This window comes from Neovison vison, chromosome 11 (assembly GCF_020171115.1).
Source record: "Neovison vison isolate M4711 chromosome 11, ASM_NN_V1, whole genome shotgun sequence".
In the NCBI taxonomy this organism is placed as follows: Eukaryota; Metazoa; Chordata; class Mammalia; order Carnivora; family Mustelidae; genus Neogale; species Neogale vison.
In genome coordinates, this window is record NC_058101.1 from 156910535 (window position 1) to 156931854 (window position 21320).

At 38.0% G+C, this 21320-nt stretch overlaps 1 protein-coding gene across 2 annotated transcripts in view; it reads right to left on the bottom strand.

Moving 5' to 3' along the window:
- Nucleotides 1-3842: 3842 nt before the first annotated feature.
- Nucleotides 3843-21320, bottom strand: part of GALNT7 (polypeptide N-acetylgalactosaminyltransferase 7) — a 142450-nt gene continuing 124972 nt past the window's right edge. For both annotated transcript variants that reach the window (XM_044225093.1, XM_044225094.1), the window contains exons 8-12: nt 21052-21174; nt 15130-15348; nt 10624-10722; nt 9760-9888; nt 3843-6282 (exon numbers count right to left, since the gene is read on the bottom strand). In XM_044225093.1, the coding sequence (XP_044081028.1) occupies nt 6145-6282; nt 9760-9888; nt 10624-10722; nt 15130-15348; nt 21052-21174 (708 nt within the window). In that variant the 3' untranslated portion in view covers nt 3843-6144. The remainder of the gene's footprint in view (nt 6283-9759; nt 9889-10623; nt 10723-15129; nt 15349-21051; nt 21175-21320) is intronic.

A 21320-nucleotide genomic window follows, 5' to 3' on the forward strand; every position in this document is an offset into this window, starting at 1 on the left:
TTTCTGTCTAATAAATAAAATCTTTAAAAAAAAAAGTGAAATCTGAATCATAAATGTTGGCAATGAATTCAAATGTCGGGTTCAAAGGAAATGTCTACAGGTAAGGTTCTACCCAAGGGTTACCAATTTGCCAATTCTGTAAATTAAATAGGTAAATATAAGCTTATTAACAATATTTGAGTTAGGACTGTTAAGTTTATGTACGCTTTCCAGTTGAGCATTGTTTTTACAGTTGTATAAGCAACTTTTCACTCTGACTGGAAACTCCTCTGACTTCTTATCCTGTAGTAAATGTACAGATAGACATTGTTTCTGAGGTCTGAGGTCTTAATGTAATTTCACTGGACTCCTGGGCTTCTTTTCAGGATTTACAGTGCTAACTTCCCTCAGTGAGCCTCATCCTAACAGTTACCATATCTGTAGAATAATGGACTCAGAAGCACAGTTAGAGTGTCACATTTAAAGAAAAGTAAAATAACTTTCAAGCAACGTGGAACAGCAAACTTCAGACCTGGAAATGATCTTTATATCAACAGATCCAGTTTCCTTCCTTCAGGAAGACATGGCAGTTCAACTAAGACAATATTCTAGGGCAGCAGGTAAGATAATAAAACACTAATTCATTTACATTTGTTATGTTATTCTTTGATTCTTTACATTTTTCTAATAAAGAGGAGATGACTTATGCAAGGGATTAATTAAAGTAACGGGTACTTGGCTGGCTCAGTTGGTAGAGCATGAGACGCTTGATTCTGGGGTCATGAGTTTGAGCCCCATGTTGGGCATAGAGATCACTTAAGATAAAATACAAACAGACAAAGGGAGAAGCAAGGTTATGAAGGAGATTAAAGGTGAGGAGATGAGCTTACACTTGGAACTTGGATTAGAGTGAATAGGTCTCTTTCTTACTGATTTGGTAACCTCAGACAAGTTATATAACCTTTCAATTTCCTCACCTATAAAATTAAGAAATTTTGAGGATTAAATGAGGCAATATATTTAAGACCCTTTTCTGGGTGGCAAGTGATAGTAAATAATGTTAGCTAAAGGTATATGGGTTATATTGGTAACCCAATATATATGGGTTAAGATAGTTGCTATGGTAAGAGTATCAGATTCAGTTCTGAGATTTTTTTAAATCATCCTCACCTCCTATCATCCATCCTCTACCCATCTCTCCTCTGGTAACCTTTAGTTTGTTTCTTGGTTTGTCTCTTTTTTTTTTTTTTTTTTTTTTGTTTCCTTAGCTCATTAGTTTAAGTTCCACATACAAGTGAGATCATATGGTATTTATCTTTCTCTGACTTATTTTGCTTAGCATTATATTCTCTAGCTCTGTCCATGTTGTTGCAAATGGCAAGATTTCTTTTTCTTTTTAATGGCTGTGTGCTCATTGCTGTGTAATATTGATGAGTATTTAGGTTCTTGGGGGTTTTGCTATTGTAAATGGCAATGCTATAAAAATTTCTGTACCAATTTCCTGGTATTCAAGTACACTCCCCTCCAGTATCCTTCCCTATAAAGTCCAGCTGTCTCAGAAGTACCAAACTCTATTCTCGTTCTCCATAGCTCACCAATATCATCATTGAGCTCCATTTTCCTGTACCATGATCTTGAAAGTTCTCCCAGACAGACATGGTAAACCTGAGGTTTACCTGCATGTTTCCTTATTTTCAAGCATCACAGTCTGCTTTGCCTATTTCCATTTCCTCAAAACAGTCCATATATTTTATCCAGGTTATAGTTGTTTAAGAACAGCAGCCCAAGTCCAATACCAACTACTATGTCATGGCCAGACATGGAAGTGAATTCAGTTCAATTTTCTACTAAAAGTTCTAGTTTTCTTTGTACATTTAGACATTAATACAGTTGGAATTTATTTGTCCGTATTAAAAACCTACGAAATTTCATTTAGAAATAACTTAAAGACATTATCTTAAACATCTGTTAAGATGTGCTTGGTTCTACCCAAGCGTTAAATTAGACCACTAAAAACTATTTTACACATGCTATAAATGATGTGAGGTAGAAATTATTTATTCCCTTATGGATAAACATTTCACCTCCAATTTAAGAAGCATCATAACTTCTGAGCTTCATTTCTCCATTTGTAAAATGTCAGTAATGTTATCTTGTATATGAAACATAGGTACACACACATAGCCTTTATATAGGGCTTCCAGTGTAGGTGTCTTCTGATTAAAAACGAATTTTTTAAAAAATTTTTATTTATTTAATTTGACAGAGAAAGAGATCACAAGCAGGCAGAGCAGCAGGCAGAGGGAGAAGCAGACTCTCTGATAAGCAGAGAGCCCACTGTGGAGCGCCATCCCATGACCCTGGGATCATGATCTGAGTCAAAGGCAGACGTTTAACCGACTGAGCCACCGATCGCCATGATTAAAAACAAATTTAAAGTCTCTGAAACCAGAGAATCATAGCTAATACTTATATTATCCTGACTATATGCCAGCTAATACTTGTATTATCCTGACTATATGCCATAGCTAATACTTATATTATCCTGACTATATGCCTGACTATATATATATATATATATATATATATCCTGACTATATGACATGTGACTATATATCAGGAGCTATCCTAAGCACTTCATGTATATTCATACAATCCTAATAAAATCTGTGAAATAGGCACTATTACTTTTCCCAATTTACAAATGGGAAAATTGAGGCACAGTTTAAATAACAGGGTTATATGAGTAATTTGTAGTGGAACAGAGATTCAAAACAGATTGGTCCACCATACTATATATTCATTCAGATGAGTAGACTGTAACATTTTATTAGGAAAATAAGGAGCCCTCCCCATTCCACCTCTGCTCAGACTCAATTATGGGCATCTCAAAATCTTAAATATGAGACTTGCTATACAATTATTGGATTTAGCTTAGAATCCATCCTTCCTTTAATCTCAATTCCAGGGAATAGTGGTCCACAAAAACCATTCTCTGTCCATTTTCCTGCAACTCACTGATTCTAATGAATGATATGCATTTTCATAGTGCTTGATACTTTTTAAAATCTGCTTTCACATGGATTAATTTTCATGTCCCCAAATGACTGGCCTACTGGGGCTCTGGCTCAGATCAAGTACTTACCATGTTTTCCACTGAATTATAAGTGGATTTTTAAAAAAAAAGATAGATTCTATCCAGAAATTAAGTATATTCCAAGATCCCTGTGAGACTGTATCTTAAGAAATAAGTGAGCCCCCATTTACTCCAGTCTGGTCCTAGATGACTTTTTCAAATTTCTTTGATACAGTAGCTGAGAATTAGCGGATGTGACAATAGCCAAGTCAACTGAAAGTTTCCCAAATCACCACTGCCACGTATTGGAGTGTTAGTAGCCGTATCTTCTCTTGAGATGTCGCACGTTGTACCACAAGGTCCTATACCCTGTTTCTCTTTTTTTTGGTAGGCTTCCTTTCTCTCTACTCACTTGACCTGGCAGGTTGTAAAGAGTTTTGACTTAAAGAAATTTTTGCTTTCAATAGGCAATTCTATAGTAGAATACATTGCCAAGAAAGATATATGTTGCTGGGGTGGTTTTTTATACTTGGATAAGTTACTTCAAAAAAAATTGCTATATATAAGGAACTAGCAACCAAAATAAAATTTTTATGTTTCCTTCCTACAGATACGCTCCAAGTATTCCAAGCATATTCTAAGCATAATTATAACCAATATTCAAGCACATACTCAACATATAACTATAGTATATGATATTTTAGCTATTATGTTAGTGTATCTTATAGACGAAATTCAAGCATGCAGTTTTGGATTTAGAAATGATTACAAGTACTGAAAAAACCCATGGATTAAAATATTTTATTTTTTTCTCACCTAAAAAACAAGCAACCCAGAATTAAGATATACATAAACTTCTCAAATTTATCCCTAATAAAATTTGAATATTTATACAATTTCTACAGAAACATACAGTGTATCAAAATCTGCATAAATCAAATTTATAAAATATGTAGAAATGCATAGTGATATTATCAACTTACAAAGCAAGGATATGGGAATTATTTCCAAAGCAGCCTACAGTAGAAAATAGTCATATGGCAGCAGCTTCTGATGTTTTTCATGTTTGGTAAGGTTTCTGATTTCAATATATAGAATCATTTTCATAGAGTATCAACGAATTGCACAAAATACCCATTTAAAATTTACATGCACAGTTTATGTGCCACCTTTCTTAGGCCTATGCATAGTTAACAAGGTTATAATCTATTCAACAAGGAAAATGGAGCCTATTTGCAAAGACACAAGTAATTAATGTACCAATTCTCTTAGTTTCCTTTTTATAGCTGATTTATTTTGCAGTTGTATAAGCATATATAAATGTATTCCTTTTAAACATCCCTAAAGATGAATGAAAGTTAAAATGGTTGATCACAGATCAGTAGCAAAATATAAATTGACAATTCAAAATTATAAATAAGACTCTGTTCAGGATGTTTAACTCTGACTCTCCAAATTTAAGAGCTAAGCTTGGAAGAAACAAGTTTGTAGGCTTTTCTTCTAAACAAATGTAGATTTTTTTCTTTCCTTTTTTAAGCTTTAATTAAAAATAGTTCCCTCTGGCAGTAGTTTGTGAAATTCCTTTCATTGTAATGATATCATGATTACAGGATCAAAAATGCATCATTTACTTGCCATTCCCCACTTCATCAGTTTTTTCCTTTTTTTTTTTTTCCCACTCAGTGTAGCATTTTAATCTTTTGGGTAACAAAAGACTCTTATTTAGAAATTAGAATTTAATTCACTATTTGCACTATTTGGTTTTCCTATAGTAGGTACCATCTTAATAAATGTTAAATCCAAACACGTCTTCTTTTCACTGGAAAAATACTAATAGAAATATGCTTCCTAAAACAAAACAAAACAGAAACACTAGGGAACTAACACCTAACCTAACAGAAGTTCATATTTGTTAATGAACTGTATTTTTAAATAGCCTTTTTTTTTTTTTTAATTTAAAACAATGTGCAGGGGATTTCATTTGGATGAAGACATACATGAAACATCCATTCACTCTTGGCTTCCGGGTTCCACAGCTTAGGGTTGTAACGCACATGGGTATTGTAAGGCTTAGTCTAACAAGGGCTTGGAAATTCTTACCATGGTCAGAATGAGCCCTGGATGTGCTGACAGTGGTATTTTGTTGTTTTTGTTATTCCCACACTTCAGAGTTTCAAAACTGAGAATTTTCTGTAGTGATAGGTATTGGGGAAAAGTGAATACCAGATGTCAGTGGACAACTTTTCCCTAGTTGGTAGACCCCCTCTGTTATCTTCGGAGTCACTATCAGCGGAGAACATTGGGCATGCCAGGGAGTGAGGGAGTTAATGTTACAATCTTCAACCCTATGAAATAGCGTTGGATGTTCTATACTGTCTTTTCTTTTTCAAACCATACACCATTCCATTTCAGAGCAAATGGTAGCACATAAATTCATTTTTGAGTAGTGAAAGTATTTCTCATCCAGATGACAATTCCATCATTACCATCCTATAAATTTCATCAAAAGCTCTTGAAATATATACTGAGAAATGAAAGAGGCACTAAATGTGTTGAAATTCACCTTTCAATAAAGCAGCATGACTGTGAAGGAAGGCCACCTTGGCTAAGAACCTGTGGCAGTGCTTCATAAAGATGTAAAATTAAATAAAGACACAATAGGTTGATAATCACCAAGTTATATATGAAAGTCTGGTTACTCCAACCTTGTTTTCAAGTGTGTTTAAAAAAAAAAAAATCAAACTGCCTTTCAGACCCCTGAGTGTAATCCCAAAGAAGACAATGATGCTTTTAACTCTGTTCTAAATAAAACAGAGCTAAATGCACAAATTACCAACATCATCTTGAAACAAAACAAAAAAAGATGTAAACATCTACAAAGTTTAAGGTAAAAGCAGTTTTGTAAACAGTAACTGCAGATGATAATGTTATTGTAAAATCACAGTTTATCAACGTCCTTCAAACTGATCAGGAGGTTCTGGGTTTGGAGCTGTACAGAGTTAACAATAGTTGCAGCAGGTTTCAGGCGGTTTTCAGTCCTAGATAAGTTTATGTGTCAGTAGGTAGGTTATTGGTTTCTTTCATTCTTTCTAAACACTATGGATGTTGTTCATTTCCCACTTTTGAGTCATTTTACTGGAGTCGCAGTCAGAGATGAACACTTGGTGGAGGACGTCTGAACGATCTAAGCACTTTCCTGAAGGAATATGAGTAAATCTGTACAGGCTCTGGAAAACAAGAGGACAAGGGAACTTTAAATTTGTACTTCTTTTGGTATCATTGACATTCGAAGTCATTATCTGGCTTTCACAAGAAGAGAATTCCAGCAAATCGGACAGGCTTAAACCAACCATACCTCAGACTTTGGATTTTTCGCAATTGTCAGTCTTCTAAGTCCTTTTATTGTTAAGTCACAACGTACAAATTCAATGGTATACAAACTTCAATTCACTGTCTTCCTCTCCCAACCTACTGCTTCAGTTCCCATCCTGGCTAACGGCAGTACCATCCTTCCAGGGCTCGAGACAGGCCTTTCATGCTACACTTTCCTTCCTTCCCTTCAAACTGTCGCAATCACTGAGGACTGATATTTGCAATGTCTCTGATCTGAATCCTTTCCCAGACCCACTGCATGTACCTTAGTTTAGTGCTCGTCCTCTGCTGTAGATTTCCTCAATAGAGCTCAGGGCTTCTCATACTGTAGTTCTCGGACTATCTAAGATTGGGTCTGTAAGGCCAAAACTACATTTGTAATAATACAAAGACCCCATTTGCCTTTTTCATTGCATGGACATTTATACTAATGGTGCAAAAGCAATGGAAGGTCAAAATACTGGGGCCTTTGCATAAATCAAACAGTGATGTAATTGCGCTAGTCTCAGTATTCGTGGCTATATACCCACAGCTAAAAAAAGAAAAACACTGGTTTTACTCAAAGGTGTTTGTGATGAAACCATAAAACTTACTGGTTTTATTAGATCTTGACCCTTGAGTATACTTTTTTCTTAAAGATTTATTTATTTTAGAGACGGAGAGAGAGAGAGAGAGAGAGAGAGAGAGAGAGAGCAAGCGGGGTTGGGGGTGGGAGGGCAGAGGGACTTTCCCAACTCCCTGCTGAATGTGGAGCCCTATGCGGGGCTTGGTCCGACAACCCATGAGAATATGACTTGAGCTGAAACCAAGACCAGACAATCAACTGAGCCATCCAGGTGTCCCTACCCTTTTAAAAATATTCTGAGATGAGATGGATAGTATGGATAAAGCACTTCCATATAGTGAAGTACAGTGGTTATCCAGAAGGAAAGCATGTGTACATTTGTTTGACCTGAGAGTCCAACTAGCTGCTTTTTTCAAGTAATGTCATTTTGACTTCAAAGGACAACTCTAGACAAACTATGATTATTCCAACTTGAGACTGGGCAGACTTTTTCTAGAAAATGAAGTAAGTCCATCACTTAAAAAACCAGCAATGATAATCTGATAGTATTTGTTGCCACTGATAGATAGAATCTGACTTTTCAAGCAAAAACTAGAGTGGTGGAAAACTTGTACCCACCACCATGAACCTGACAGCTTTACCATGAAATCAGTGCTTATATCTGTGATTTTTGGACACTGTTTAATGAAATGTGTCAACATTTGGAAGACCTACTTCACTGAGTGAGCCAATATTTTCCAAACAACCAACGCATGATGTTACAAAAGCAGACATGAGTAAAAGATCCTTTCAGAGTATAAGACAGACCAATGGATTTTAATGTAACATAGACCAAATGCTCACTGATATGGTTTCAGATTCTACACTGCAAATAACTTTTAAGAAACTACCATTTACTTAGCTGTGGTGTAGCATCAAAGAAGAATACAATTATCTGAAAAGGCTATTGAATTAATTCTCTCTTTTTTAACTGCATGTTTGAGGCTAGATTTTCCTCATATACTTCAACTAAAACAACATATAGCATCAAATTGAATGCAGAAGCAGTATGAGAATCCAGCTGTCTTCCATTAAACCATGCATTTAAAGGGATTTGAAAAATCATGAAACAATGCCATTCTTCTCACTTTTTTGAAATAGTAATTTGAAATAGTAATTTGTTATTCAAAATGTTATTTTTATTAACATGTGGAAGGGTTATCATTAACTTTTAACATGAATTAATATATAAATACAAATATAAAGCAACACAAATACATGCTTACAAAACTTCTCAGGTTTAATTTGCAACTCAGAAAACATTTTTTAGCTATGACCTAGATAAACAAAATCTGTCGTTGTGGGGAGGTTCTCAGTAATTTTCAAGAGTGCAGAGAGAATCTAGAGACTGGAAGTCTGACAACAGCAGACTGAACTGATCTGCTCATCAGTCCGTACTTCACGATATTCCTGGAGTTGTTTTCCTGAAGTATCCACTGTTCCCTCTCACTGGGTTCCTCACTTGCAAAATGAAGTTCAATGTTCTTCCACGTGGACTACAACTTAAGGACACCAAACTCACCAAGAGTCCTAGACTCTACTACACACTTTTACTCCATGCCTTTGCTCCTCCAGTTTTCTTATTTACCCTCTACAAAAAGCCTTTTTCTACCTCAAGATCTGGTACGATGATAATTCCTCTATGAAATTCATAATAAACAATTCCTCCTATTAATCGATCCTTTGTTAACCTATTGCATTTTACTTACTTTCATTTCTGCAGTTTTTTCTTTTCTGCCATTAGAGTATGATGTGCTTTGACTTCTTTTTGAAGTTATGACGTCATCGGGCCCCAAGAAATATTTAGTAACGTCTGATGCACAAATGCATATTCAATGCTATGGCCTTTAAAATAGCTAAAATATGTATATTCCATTTTTTGTCCATTAAACTACTTCTGGATGGTAGTTTCTGGTCTGCCTTAGCTGCCTTTTAATATTTTTAGTTACTAATACTGTTCTCACTGAGCCCATCATTTATTGCTATTACTCATCTTTCTTTGTAGAAACAAAGGCTCTGTTCTTCAAGGTTTATATTAACCTTCTCCTTTCTAACTTGTTACAGGAAAAAAATTGGCAACTGACACATAGCACTTGATAGTAATTATTTCTGAATGATGATAACTGGGAATATTAAGCTGGGTCATAACGATGTCACTACAAAGCAAGTAAGTGCTGGCATGACAGACATGGTATGATCATGACCACTAGATGCATAAATAAAGGGGAGGACTGCCAAGTTCTTTCAGTTTGGGGCAGCTTTCCCAACTTCGTGTTTCACAATAAATTGATTTAGTCAAGTCTAGACACAGAAAATTATACATAAATACATTAATATGTTGGGATCTTCAACTTGGCAAAGAACCTGGAAGAGTCACATCTGGGGGAAAAACAAACAAACAAACAAACAAACAAAAACCCATTCCTGTAGTGTCAAGTGAATAACTAAACATGACTTTTAAAGTAGTATTTCTCCCATTGTTAATAAGAAGTCACGAAGACCCAGACTTCTAAGTGTTATTTGTTTGTCTATAGCTCCACCTGCTGAACATGAACTATAAATGCAATTTATGCATATTGAAACTTAATATATATGTACGTATATAAACACACATATATATTTTAAGATTTATATATCTTAATTCCAGATGGTAGGTATTATTAAAGTGAAATAGCAAATAATATTATTTTACAATAATGCACAACCGAAATGTTGAAATGCTTAATACCTTGAAGTATTGCCATTCCTTGAATTCATTTAGATTACAGTGTGTAATCATAACTTTGGATCCATCAGGCCCTTTTGTCAAACACTGGTCATACTGCATGAGTTGATTAGCTTCATTGATTCGAAAAAGCTATTAAAAAAAAAAAAAGAAAGTATCAAGGCACCTTCTCTGCTGATCTGCATTATTTTAAAAAAAGAAAAAAAGAAACTTAACTCATAATCTCAATGACTTTATTTTTCTATAACTTTTCTGTATGTTCAGAGTTCTATGTCCAAAGATAGAAACTATATTCATTTTGATATTAGTGAAGAATCCTGCTAATACTTTAAGGATTGTGTTCTTTAGCCTTTTAGGCACAGAATGGATCATCAACACATATTTCTTATGCACCAACAGTGTGAGCAGATGAAAAAGTGGAAACAGAGCTGATGATATTTGACAATCTAACTTAGAGGCAAGAAAAACACCCACATAAGGAAGTAAGAAAATATATTAGTGAAATGTTACCTTACTGTCAGTAACATCCTAGCTCATTTATTAGGGGGAAATGTGGAATAATGAACACGATTTACAAATAAAATTACTACAGAGCTAGGCTTACATGGCTAGATACTCACATAGGAATATATTCTAATCTCTTATATCAGACACAAATTCTAGATTCGGATTGCTTGTGTGAAAACTCAACACCGTTCTCATCCCCTTCATCTAAGTAAATGTTTTAACGCTGTCAGTTTTTTCACAGAATGTTTTATTTTACCCAAATAAAATTATCAAATTAAAAAGTAAATGAAACCCCATGATCAGTAAGACTAGCTGCCGCAATGCAGCCGAATATGAAAACATGCAAGTATGGTTATTTACCTGATTCCCTCCCATCCTGTGGCAGGGCCCTAGTTCAACAAAGCCTCCGTTTGTCTTCCCCATGCTATCAATGCAGTAAACAGTCTCAAGGCCTCTGATCTACAAAAATGAACAAAGAACCAAAAAGCAGGCAACAGTTTAGTTTCAGTGAGCTCTAGCAACAGGTTAAGAGAGTTTCATGCTAAATACTGCAGTTCACAGTAGAAATCTGGGTGTGTAATGTTAGGTGATGACTGTCTTGTCTGTCTTGGAGTAGCTCAGGGAATACCAGTCACCTCTGAAATCATTTACAGTCTTGAAGCCCACACTGGAATGGGCTTATTACTCCAACTGAGGGTACTAGTCCATAGATTTTTATAAAATACCACAGAAGAAAAAAAGAAGATACCATGAAATACAATTCCAGGTTCATGAGAATTCATGCGGATGAGAAGCAAACAGAGCACAGCTACCCAGTGCTAACGGACACTGGCCCTAGATGTCTAAACCAGAATTAAAGACAAAAGAGAACTCCTCCAAATGGCTGTGCGACCATTTTGGCAGATGTCTCCAAGAGGCTCGGGAGGCAAAAGTCATGGCAAATGGGCCAGACAGTGAGATTTTTCTTGAAGCATGAATTATGCAGGTGAGAAGCAACCACAGGGTTTCATCTTTGGAATGCCCATTTTGTATAAAACATACCTTTTCCCTTCTCTGGAAATACTATATATTTGTATTGCAATTATGAATTTTACAGTATTTGGATAAAATGTTTATCCTTTCATTTGGTCAGCAAATACTGATCGAGCACCTACGATGATTAGTGCTTTAGAAGATACAATGAGAATCAAGTCATGGGCTGGGGCCCTTGTGTCCGTGGCGTCCAGCAGGATGGAGGGACAGGCATGTGGAGAAAGGAGCCTCTTGCCCTGCTTGGAGGGACGCTGAAGACTGTCCCCAGGGAGACATGGGGCTCAAACTGGTAGGGGTTCCCTGCAATGTGCAAGGAAACACTGAGGAGTGAGGCTTAACGTATAGGGGCCAGAGCGGGGACAGAGCTTAAAGTGAGGATATATTCAGGGGTGGCTTAAAAAGGGAGAACAGAAAATTCCACCTATTCACTCATTCATGACTTTATTTATTCATCAAATATTTGGTGAGTAAATACTGTGTCAGGCATGTTGTAAGGCTCTGTTACACCAGGGAACAAAATGGATAAAAGATCCTTGCCCCAGCAAGCTTATATTCTAGGGAGGGAAAGACAGAAAATAAGCAGAAAACATAACAAACATGTTTGAAGTGGTAAGCGCCATGGAGAAAAGAAAAAGAAGAGCAAGTTCAAGGTGGGGGCTGAGAGGGTTAGGGGACAGCAGGGCAGATTCTCACTGAGAAGGTAACATCTGAGCAGTCTTGAGAGGTATACAATTGACCCTTGAACAACGCAGGGATTAGGGGAGACAGCCTCCCACACAGTCAAAAACCTGTGTATATATAGCTTCTGATTTCCCCAAAACTTCACTACTAACAGCCTCCTGTTGACCAGAAGCCTTACCAGTAACAAACAGTCACTTAACACATACTCTGCATGTTATATGTATTATGTACTGTATTCTTACAATAAAGCCAGCAAGAGAAAAGAAAAATGTTAAGAAAATCATAAGGAAGAGGGGTGCGTGGGTGGCTCAGTTGGTTAAGGGTCTGCCTTCGGCTCAGGTCATGATCCCAGAGTCCTGGGATGGAGCCCCGCATTAGGGACCCTGTTCAGCAGGGAGTCTGCTTCTCCTTCTCCCTCTGCTCCTCCCCCCAGGCCCCGCTCCTGCCCAAGCTCTCTCTCAAATAAAATCTTAAAAAAAAAAGAAAGAAAGAAAGAAGGAAGAAATAAATCGTAAGGAAGAAAAAATACATTCCCTATATTAAAAAAAAAAAAAAATGCTTGTGTAAGTGGACCCGGGCAGTTCAAACCCTTGTTGTTCAAGGGTCAACTGTATAAACGTCAGGCCTGCGTGAAGAGGCAGCCTTTGTTTGTTTTCGGGCAGAGGGAACAGCAAAGGCAGGTGCAAGCCTGCCCCAACTGAACACCAGGAGGGACGGCGGCGGAGCTGACACGGAGTGGGGAGAGTAGTGGCAGGAGAGGCCAGAGAACAGTGGGGCCAGACTGCATATTGGCCTCGAGCCCACTAGAATGGCCTCTGCCTTCACCCCACTGCAGGTTTCTAACAGCAGAGCTCCGTGACCGGACTCACATTTTCAAAAGAGCACTCGGCCTGCTGGCTGAGAACAGGCCACACGAAGGCAAAGTTAATCTCAGAGATGTAGTGGCTTAAAGCACAGTAAGAAAGGCTCAGATTTGGGAACTGGATGTGACGTAAGAGAGATGATTCAAAGAAGAAGCCGAAGTTTTGTCCTGAGCAATCAGCGAAGACAGGCTGGGGAGGGGACACAAGGAGTTCAGTTTTGAATACATTGAGTTTGAAGTGTCTGTTAGATAATCTGCTGGAGATTGCAAGCAGCATGTTGGAAGGACTTGTCTGGGCTCCGGGAGAGAGATTTGGGCGAGAGATAGAAAGCCAGAGTCATCAGCATGTAGATGGTTTCAGAGACAGGAGACCCAACGAGATCACCAAGAGGATCCATTCCTTTTATGAAGAAGGCACTATATTAATCAGGTGTTCCTGGAGATTAAAAGAGAACTGAAATCTGGTCTGGACTTCCAGGGGCTCACGGTCTAGCTGGGAGTCAAACCCAGTCTGCTATAATAGAACACGGGGTACGGGAGGGTGGGGGGAAAGGTATTAAACCAAGAGGTGAACTGCATAAATTTTGGCTTCTTTTATTTCCAAACTCTATGTGCTGGAATCCCTCAGGGCTGGATCCCAACTTCTTTTATCTATCTCTATTTTCTCCCTACGTGAGTTCACTCCGTGTCATGAAACAATCTACCTGCCGATGGCTCCAAATGTACATCACTCTTTTCTGGCCTTCAATTTCCTCGCTGCACCTGGCTGTCTAACGTCCAGGCGCTTCACCCGACCAGAATGCCAATAAAGAACTTGCCATTCCCAACCCTTCCCCCGCTTCCCCTCCAGCAACCTCCCCTTCTCAGCTGCCACCTCAGTGGCTACTCAGAGAAAAAACAAAACTAGTCATCCTGGCCCATATCCTTCACATCCCCATCCATCAGCGACCTGCCTCCAGATAAAATACGTATCTCACATTGGTCTGCTCACCTCCATTCCATTTTTGACTTCCTGGTCTCTGCTACCATCACTTCTCACCGGAACTACCCTACCAGGCTTCCTAACTGGCATCCCTGTTTCCACTCTAAACCTTCACAGCAGGGTGATTAAAAAGCAAAGCTTAAATCATTTCTGTTACCTCCTTAAAACCGTCCCATGGCTTCCTATCCCCACAGGATAAAGGCCTCCCTCCTCATTAATTTCCTCTCTTCTGAATATCACAAAGGCAAAGCATTTCCTGACTCAGAGCCTCCAACCTCACCATTTTCTTCTTGGAACACTCTCTCCTGGCTCTCTGGTGTATCACTGACATCTCAGATTAAATGTCACCTCTTCCAAGAAGGCTTCCATAATCTGTCCCTCTGTCCTCCTGAACATCACCTGTTTATTTCCTTTGTAGGACCCACCACCATCTTCCATTACCTTCCTCGTCTTCCCTTTTGTTCTCTTTCCCCCACTAACCCAAGGGGAGAGCCTTTCCCTGATGAAAAGGGCCTGCCTGTCTTATTTCATGTATAGGAAAGTGACTGGGACATAGCAGGCCCTTGACCAGTAGTTGCTGAATACGTAACTAAGCAATACTACCCAGGTTTAAAAGTTCATGGCACATTTAATACACCCATGAGGTAGCAGCATGAAGGCTCACGGGTGCATAAAATCAGAAATGAGGTTACAAAGGGAAGTCTGAAAAAAACAAATGACAACACCAATCAATGCCTTGGCCTACTTTACTTGTTTTCAGTTATCATTCGTTCGTTTGACAAGCACTGTTTGAGTGCCTATTGTATATGGGGATCTCTAATTAGTCCACTGGGACACATGGTGAACCAGGTCCTGAACACGGAGAATAGCTGAGAGATAGCTGCTATCTCAATTTTGAGTGTTACGAGAACCCATGGGAAGATCAAGAACTCAGTCTTTCTGATGGATTGAGGAAGAATAAGAAAGGCTTTTTAGAACTGGTACTCTCTAAATTGAGAGCCACAGGATAAGTTAGAATTAGTCAGGAAAAGGACTTGGGAAGGAGAGGCAGGGAAGGGGCAGGAGGAGCTGCAGGGAGTGTATGGCATTCCAGGATGGAGAGCCGTAAGTCCAAGAGCTGAGAGCAGGGGACATAGTGGTTGGGCCAGGGGTTAGGGTGTCAAGGGAGGTGTCATGGTCTGGTGGAAAGGTAGAAGAGAAACTTACTCCAAGAATTCTTTCCTTTCACTCACATATTTCCACCTCCCTCTGCCTTCTCCTAAACTCAGTCTCCAAACATTTTGAGATCGGAATACCTGCCAGTACTTACTTCTCCCCATTCGACATTTTTGGGTGGCAAAGGGTAGTGTGAAGTTATGTCATAAGCTATTTCTTCCATGAACCATTTGAAACTTTTGCAGTTGTGATCTTCCCGAAATTTTTTCAGCTCAGATATATCTCCATATGGTAAGGCCTTTGATTCAGGACGACTAGCATAGAAGTAGTCTTTGTATTCATCCCACCAAACTTCAACAACTCTAACATAATTCTGTGAAAAAGAAGACAACATTAAGAAAAAGAAAAATATCGCAATGCCATAAACAGCCATCTTAGACACACGGAATATGACCAACATATAACAAACTCATTTTGATAGGACCTGATATTTAATTAAACAAATGCAAGTCAGTTAACGACCCGAATATGTCAAGATAAAATGTCATAAACGTTCAACTAAGAAGTGACGGGCATAGAATCTGACATCACTGAGCTGTAAAAATCATATATTCTAAGACTGTATGTTCTGTCCACCTTCTAGAGGAAGAAGGTGAAGTTCAGGGAGGGTTTAGGAGAGGGCTTCTGGACACAGATGCTCCTTCACCCAGAATGATCTCTTTCTATTAGAACCACACTACTAGCATGTGTAGGGAAAAGGCTCATTTCAGAAACCATCACAAAAAACAATAGCTGTGTTGAATAAAACACTTTTTTTTTGGCAAGTGGCTTTTTTGGGTCATGGTACGACTATAATAGAACCATTTTGCTACCACCCAGAATTAACCGGCTAGTTTCCCCAACTGATGCACTCTGAGGAACAGCATTTAAGGAATAATAAAATAAGCTGATGTTGTGATAGCTGACAAAGACCTATCTTGTAAGGTTTAATGGAATGAATGCAGGTGGGCGTGAATATTATGACAGATGGAATACATACTCAATCTAGTCCCTTGGTCTCCAACATCGTTCATCAGCAAATTTTCTCTATAAAAGGCCAGAGCGTAAGGATCTTTGGCAACAGTGGGCCACACAGTCTCTGCAGCAACTACTGAGCTCTGCTGTTGTCATGAGAAGGTAGTTTACACAACATGCAGACAGATGGGTGTGCTGGTGCTTCCCTATTACCTTATTTACTAAAAAGGGCTGGATCTGGTCTAAAGGCCATCGTTGCTGAGCCCTGTTTTACATCAGGAGTAGAAAACAGCTTGTGCGTTGGAAACTAATGGCATATTTGATGTTGGCTAATTGAATTTAAATTTAAAAAAAAAAAAAAGGAAAACACCTTGTGTTCAGATTAAGATTGTCCTAGGCTATGACTACCACAGAGTGAATGTAGATGTACTGTTGCCAAAAGCCCCTGGATTCCAAGAACGTTGTATGTGGTAATATTGTAACGTAACACATAATGTTACTGCTAAATTGTCTTAACTTTTGCAAAGTCACCCAAAATTGGATACAGCTCATGTCTTCTAGATACGAATGCACGGGAAGAATTCAGGGCACACACATATGGTTACAGTGATGCAAAGACAGGGCATTTCATTGTTTGGGAAGGAGAAGCCTAGAGGGGCATCTTGGAGGAGCAAGGGACAGCTCAGCCTCGAAGGAGTGGTTCATTATGTGGGAATGGTATTCAGGGCAAAGAGAAACCCAAAATTAGTGTGACTTATCATGGTGCCTTTGGAATCCTGCAAGTAGTTTTTCACACCATAGCTTGTCGTGCTTTGTGAAAATTAAAAAGCATTTAGGGTCTGGTGTACAGTGAGCGCTTAAAAAGTGTTAGCTATTATTATTATTATTCTTTTTTTAGGACTTTGAATTTTATCCTTTAGCTGAGAGCCATCAAAAGGCTTTAAGCAGGTATAGACATCGAATTTAATGTTCAGGGGAGCGACACTGGTGGTGAGTGGGAGATGGACCGAAGGGGGTTGCAGCTGATGGCAGAGAACCAAGTAGGAGGCTATTTAATATGCATGGGATTTGAGGACCTGCACAAAGCATAGAAAGGAAGGATTTCACAGATATGTAAGAGGCAGAATCTTCAGGGCTCAGGAAGGTGGAGGGAAGGGAAGAAGACTACACTAACATCCCCTCGCAAAGTTTCATTCACGGGCAAACAGAGGATGCAGGAAAAGGACTACTTTTGCAAAAAAGTTAAAATGTTCAGCTTTGACTATATGGAGTCTGAAATGCCTGAGGGTCATCTAAGAAGATAATTCTAGGAGACAACTGCCTATCAAAGTCAGCAGCTCAGAGACGACAGACAAGCTGGATAAACAGATGGAAGCCATTGGCACACGGTGGCTGAAGCGGATGATGGAGGGGAAAGGGCCTGGCACATTCTAGGCACTCACGGAATGTAAACAGAATATTACATTTATCAGGCCGTTTTCCCAATATGTACAGTTAATTTTTAGAGTGGATAAAGATTTCCCTCTCATCGTTTTTCCTTTTCCTTGTAGCACAGGCCTTCATGAATCGATGTGACTTTCCATTAATTCTTTGTGATTATGGGTCCAGCTCCAAGGGCAGGTTCTTTTCCTGCAATGCCAGTGAGTCCTGGTGTTAATTTGGTGCTCTTTGTCTTATTGGGGATATTTTAGTCTCATCTCCTCTGGTAGCTGGGGCTCCATTTGGCCATTTCTATGATAAACTGGCTAGTTAGAAAGCTGTGTTCATTCTTTAAGACCTTTCCATCTCTGCTTTTATTATCTACTTCCCTTTAAGGAACTGTTACCAGTTGCATCTACAGCCAATAATAAACTTCCTTCTGCTTTTGACTTGGTTTAAGGGCTCCAGAAAATGAATGGAATCAGACTCCTATGCACTTAGAATTTATGAAAGCAGCCCAACTAGAGAAAGTTCAAAGTTGCTCGGTCAAGAATAGAGGACTTCACCTTCCTAGCAGTGGGATATTTGGCCTCTGTGTGAAGCTTTTCTGCTTTATTCCTGGTTTGAGAGACAAAAGACATTAATCTTTTGCAAGCATTGTTCAAAAATCTGATTTTATTTACTGCACAAACTCCTAATAGGATTATTTTAGAACAAACAAAAATAATATTTTATTTGTGTGAAAATAGTAGAAGCTGACATTTTCCTTTCAACTATTTTCTGACAGAGTGGCAGGTTTTTTTTTTGTTTTTTTTTTTTAATTTTTTTATGAGATGTCTTCTCATGGAGAACATTCAGTATAAAAATCTTAATCAGAATAGGATACAAAGAATAATCTTAAAAAATAATACGATCCCTGATAAACACAGATGCAAAAAAATCTTCAACAGAATATCAGTAAGGTGAATTCAACAATACACTGAAAGGATTATACACCATGATCAACTGGGATTATTTCAGGGATGCAAGGATGGTTCAATGTTCACAAATCAATCAACATGATACACCACTTTAATAAAAAGAATAACAAAAATCAGGTAACTTTCTCAATGGATGCAGAAAGAACATTTGATAAAAGTCAAGATCCATTTATGACAAAAATTCTCTACAAAGTGAATACAGAGGGAACGTACTTCAACATAATGGAGGCTATGTATGACAAGCCCATGAGCTAACATCACACTCAATGATGAAAAGCCAAAAGATATCCATCTAAGATCTGGGACAAGGATGCCCACTCTTGTCACTTTTATTCAACTTAGTGTTGGAAGTCCTAGCCATGGCAATCAGACAAGAAGAGAAATAAAAAGCATTCAGATTGGGAAAGAAGAAGTAAAACGGTCACTTTTTGTAGATGACATGACACTTTACATGGAAAACCCTAAAGACTCTACCAAAAAAGCTATTAGAACAAATAGATGAATTCAGTCAAGTTATAGGATACAAAATTAATATACATAAGTCTGTTGTATTTCTATATACTAATAATAAGCTATCAGAAAAAGAAATTAAGAAAATAATCCATTTATAATTGCATCAAAAACATTGAGAAATAAATTTAAATAAGGAGGCAAAAGACCCATACTCCAAAAACTGTAAGACACTGATGAAAGAAATTGAAGATAACACATAAAAAAATGGAAAGATATACCACATTCATGGACTGGAAAAAAATCAATATTATTAAAATGTCCATACTATCCAAAACAATTTAAAGACTCAGTGCAATATCTATCAAAATACCTATAGTATTTTTCATAGAATGAGAACAAATAATCCAAAAATTTGTGTGGAACCACAAAACCCTGAATAGCCAAAGCAATCTTGAGAAGGAAGAACAAACCTGGAAGTATCATGCTCCCTGATTTGAAATTATACCACAAAGTTATAGTAATCAAAACAGTATGTATACCTCAATGGATACATACCTCAGATAAAAAAAACAGATAAAAACAGATACATACCTCAATGGAACAGAATAGACAGTCCAGAAATAAACCCAAGCTCATGTGGTTAATTAATCTTTGACAAATGAAGCCAAGGGGAAAAGGCAGTTTCCTCAATAAATGTTGGGAAAACTGGACAGCCCCTTGCAAAAGAATCAAACTAGACCACTTTCTTATTAACCATTATACAAAATAAACTCAAAATGGACTAAAGACTTGACTTAAATATAAGACCTGAAACCATAAAACTCCTAAGAAAACATGGGAAGCAAGCTCTTGAACAACATTTTTTTGGATCTATCTCCTCAGGCAAGTACAACAAAAGAAAAATAAACACACGGGTCTACATCAAACTAAAAAGCTTTTGTATTGATTCCATCAACAAAATGAAAAGGCATCCTTCTGAATGGGAGGATACTTGCAAATGATCCAACCAGACAGGAATTAATATCCAAAATGATAAAGAACTCATATGACTCAATATAAAAATGCAAAAAAAAAAAAAAAAACAATCAAATAATGGGCAGATGACCTGAATGGACATTTCTCCAAAGAGGACAGACATGTAGCCAACAGATACATGAAAAACTACTTAATCTCACTAATCATCAGTGAAAGACAAATCAAAACCACAAGGAGATATCACCTCATACCTGTCAGAATGGCTATTGTCAAAACAACAAGAAATAAGTGTTGGTGAAGATAAGAGGAAAAGGGAACCCTTGTGTGCTGCTTTTGAAAATTGGTGCAGCCACTATGGAAAACAGTATGGTGATTCCTCAAAAAATTAAAAACAGAACTACCCTACAACCTAGGAATTCTAGTTCTGAGTATTTACACAAAGAGCACAAAAACACTAATTCAAAAAGATATATGTGTCCTTATGTTCACTGCAGCATTAGTTATAATACAATTTACAATCATAACAGCCAAGCTATGGAAGCAACTTAAGTGTCCACTGATAATACTGATAGATAAAGAAGATGTGGGATATATAAATATATATACACTCACACACACACACACACACACACACACACACAGAGTGCAATTTTACTCAGTCACAAAAAAGATGAACTCATGCCATTTGTTAGAACATGGATGGACCCAGATGGGCAACATGGCTGGTATTAAGGTAAGTGAAATAAGTAAGGCAGAGAAAGACAAATACCGTATGATTTCACTTCTACGTGGAATCTAAAAGACAAAACAAACAAGCAAACAAAGCAAAGCGGGCAGATGGGTGACACAGGGGAAGGGGAGGCAATGCACAGCATAGGGACCAGAGTTAATAACACTGTAACAGCTTCAATGGTGACGGATGGTAGCGAGATTTATTGTGATTACTTCCCAATGTATATATGTGTTGAATACCTGTGTACACCTGTAATCTAACACCTATAATACTGCATGTCAGCTCTACTTCAAATAAAAACAAAACAAAACAAAACAAAAATGATAAGGTGTTTCATGAGTAAGTCCAGCTTAAGCTAGAAGGGAGAACCAGCATTGACTGCTTCAATGATTTATCGCACTCAGTGAACTACCGTTGAAATGACTTCAACATGTGGGCTATCAATGGAGCGGTGTGTGGTACAGAGGTCCCCAGGCTACTCTCCTGGTATCCAAAGACTCACCTTCAGAGTTGGGGAAGAGCCGACATAAAGGGGTGGAGGATTCCCTTGCCAGCCCTCAAGTCGGTAGATGTGTCCAACGCGAGAGCAGGGGACAAACAGCAATTTGCCGCCACACTGCCATATCTATCGGGGGAAAACACATGTGGAAGTTGTTTCAGATATCAAAATAAATTATACTTGAAAATTTGTCTCATAAATGTAAATGTAAAATCTAAATTAGATACAGTGTCCATGGGGAATTCATAGATGAAACGAATCCTAAAATAACG